At 30.9% G+C, this 1430-nt stretch overlaps 1 protein-coding gene across 1 annotated transcript; it reads left to right on the plus strand.

The window, feature by feature from the left end:
- Nucleotides 1–766: 766 nt before the first annotated feature.
- On the plus strand, nucleotides 767–1408 carry LOC123008366 (sodium-coupled monocarboxylate transporter 1-like; the record flags this gene model as incomplete). Its single annotated transcript, XM_044404136.1, has 3 exons — nucleotides 767–939; nucleotides 992–1269; nucleotides 1323–1408. Coding segments are annotated over exons 1-3 (537 nt in total), but the record flags the coding sequence as incomplete, so codon positions are not given.
- Nucleotides 1409–1430: the final 22 nt, after the last annotated feature.

Consider the following 1430-nt stretch of genomic DNA (forward strand, 5'->3'; position numbering starts at 1 on the left):
TGCTGTCCCATAAACACATAAAAACAGGGATTTTGGTATATTAACTCTGATGTTCCAGTAAAAGTCTTAATTGATTTTTTGAAAAAAAAAAGTGTAACAATTTTGTTCTCGATGTAGATAAAATTTTATGTTAGTATCTCGGGAAAGACGTTTCTTTTCTTTCAACCTCGATGCCATCAATTCAGCACACTACTCCTGCATCAAAATTAACAAACAGTTTTTTGAACATTTAAGACAAATTTTTGGTAGACACTGGTGCTGATCTAAGTTTACTACCCACAAAATGTTTTAATTTTTTAATTATAATTGAAAAACTTTGTAGAAAAATTTATATAAAATTTAAAAAATTGTGAAGATCGAATTTGCATTGTGTTCTGAGTTTGCAAAATAGTCATTTTAGAAAGCGAATGCAAAACAAAACCTAATATTAGTGAATAATTACTCTCATTTACATTTTAATGTTATGATTTTTTATTGAATGGACATTTTAAATGCGTTTGTTAAAGCGATCTGATTTAAGCAAATACACAGCAATAAACTGAAAATTTTCAAAAGCGTAATTAATAAAATTAACGTGGAAAACATCAGATTATACATATAAATAACAAAACAAATGAATACTGAAACACTCTGTATATAGATAAAAAGGTATTACGTAAAATACTAGATTAGGTATAATCAACATAGTATTAGGGATAATCAACATAGACCATTAAAAGGGTCACTTTATCCAGTTCTAACTTTTCAGGTATAGTGAAAACAAGTCATGTCTGGCTTTTTCTGGTACGACTACCTCATATTTTTCATAGTACTAGCCATTAGTTCCGGTACTGGAATTTACTATGGCTGCTTTGGAAGTAAGCAAAAAACAGTTAAAGAGTACCTTTTGGGCGGCAAAAAAATGACTCCTCTACCAATCGCAATTTCGGTAGCTGTGAGGTATACTTAGAATTTCTAGTTTGGATTCAAAATTCAATTTTTAAAACTGTAGTCACTTTTCTGCAATCACTATAATGGGAGTACCAACCGAAGTTTACAAATTTGGAGCATATTTCGTCTACACTATGATTAGTTTTGTATTGCTGGGAATTACATCTATTTCTGTATTTTTCCCCGTTTTTTTCAAACTGCAAGTTACCAGCATTTATGAATATCTAGAGAAACGCTTCGACAATAAAACCAAAGTTCTTGTGTCATTTTTCTTTATTGTGTCGGAGGTTTCTAACATGGCGATTGGTACTTATGCACCCTCTCTGGCACTCTCAGCGGGTAATTGTTTGTTTTCAAATTTTTTGACTCAACTGTTTCTTTTTTTGTATTAGTTACTGGCTTTCGTCTTTATTACATAATTATTTGTGTGTTTGGTACTTGTATTTTCTACACTACAATCGGGGGACTAAAAACTGTCGTATGGACTGATATTTTCCAAA

The sequence above is a fragment of the Tribolium madens genome, unplaced genomic scaffold (genome assembly GCF_015345945.1).
Source record: "Tribolium madens isolate multiple individuals breed KSU strain unplaced genomic scaffold, Tmad_KSU_1.1 Scaffold_42;HRSCAF=147, whole genome shotgun sequence".
NCBI lineage: Eukaryota > Metazoa > Arthropoda > Insecta > Coleoptera > Tenebrionidae > Tribolium > Tribolium madens.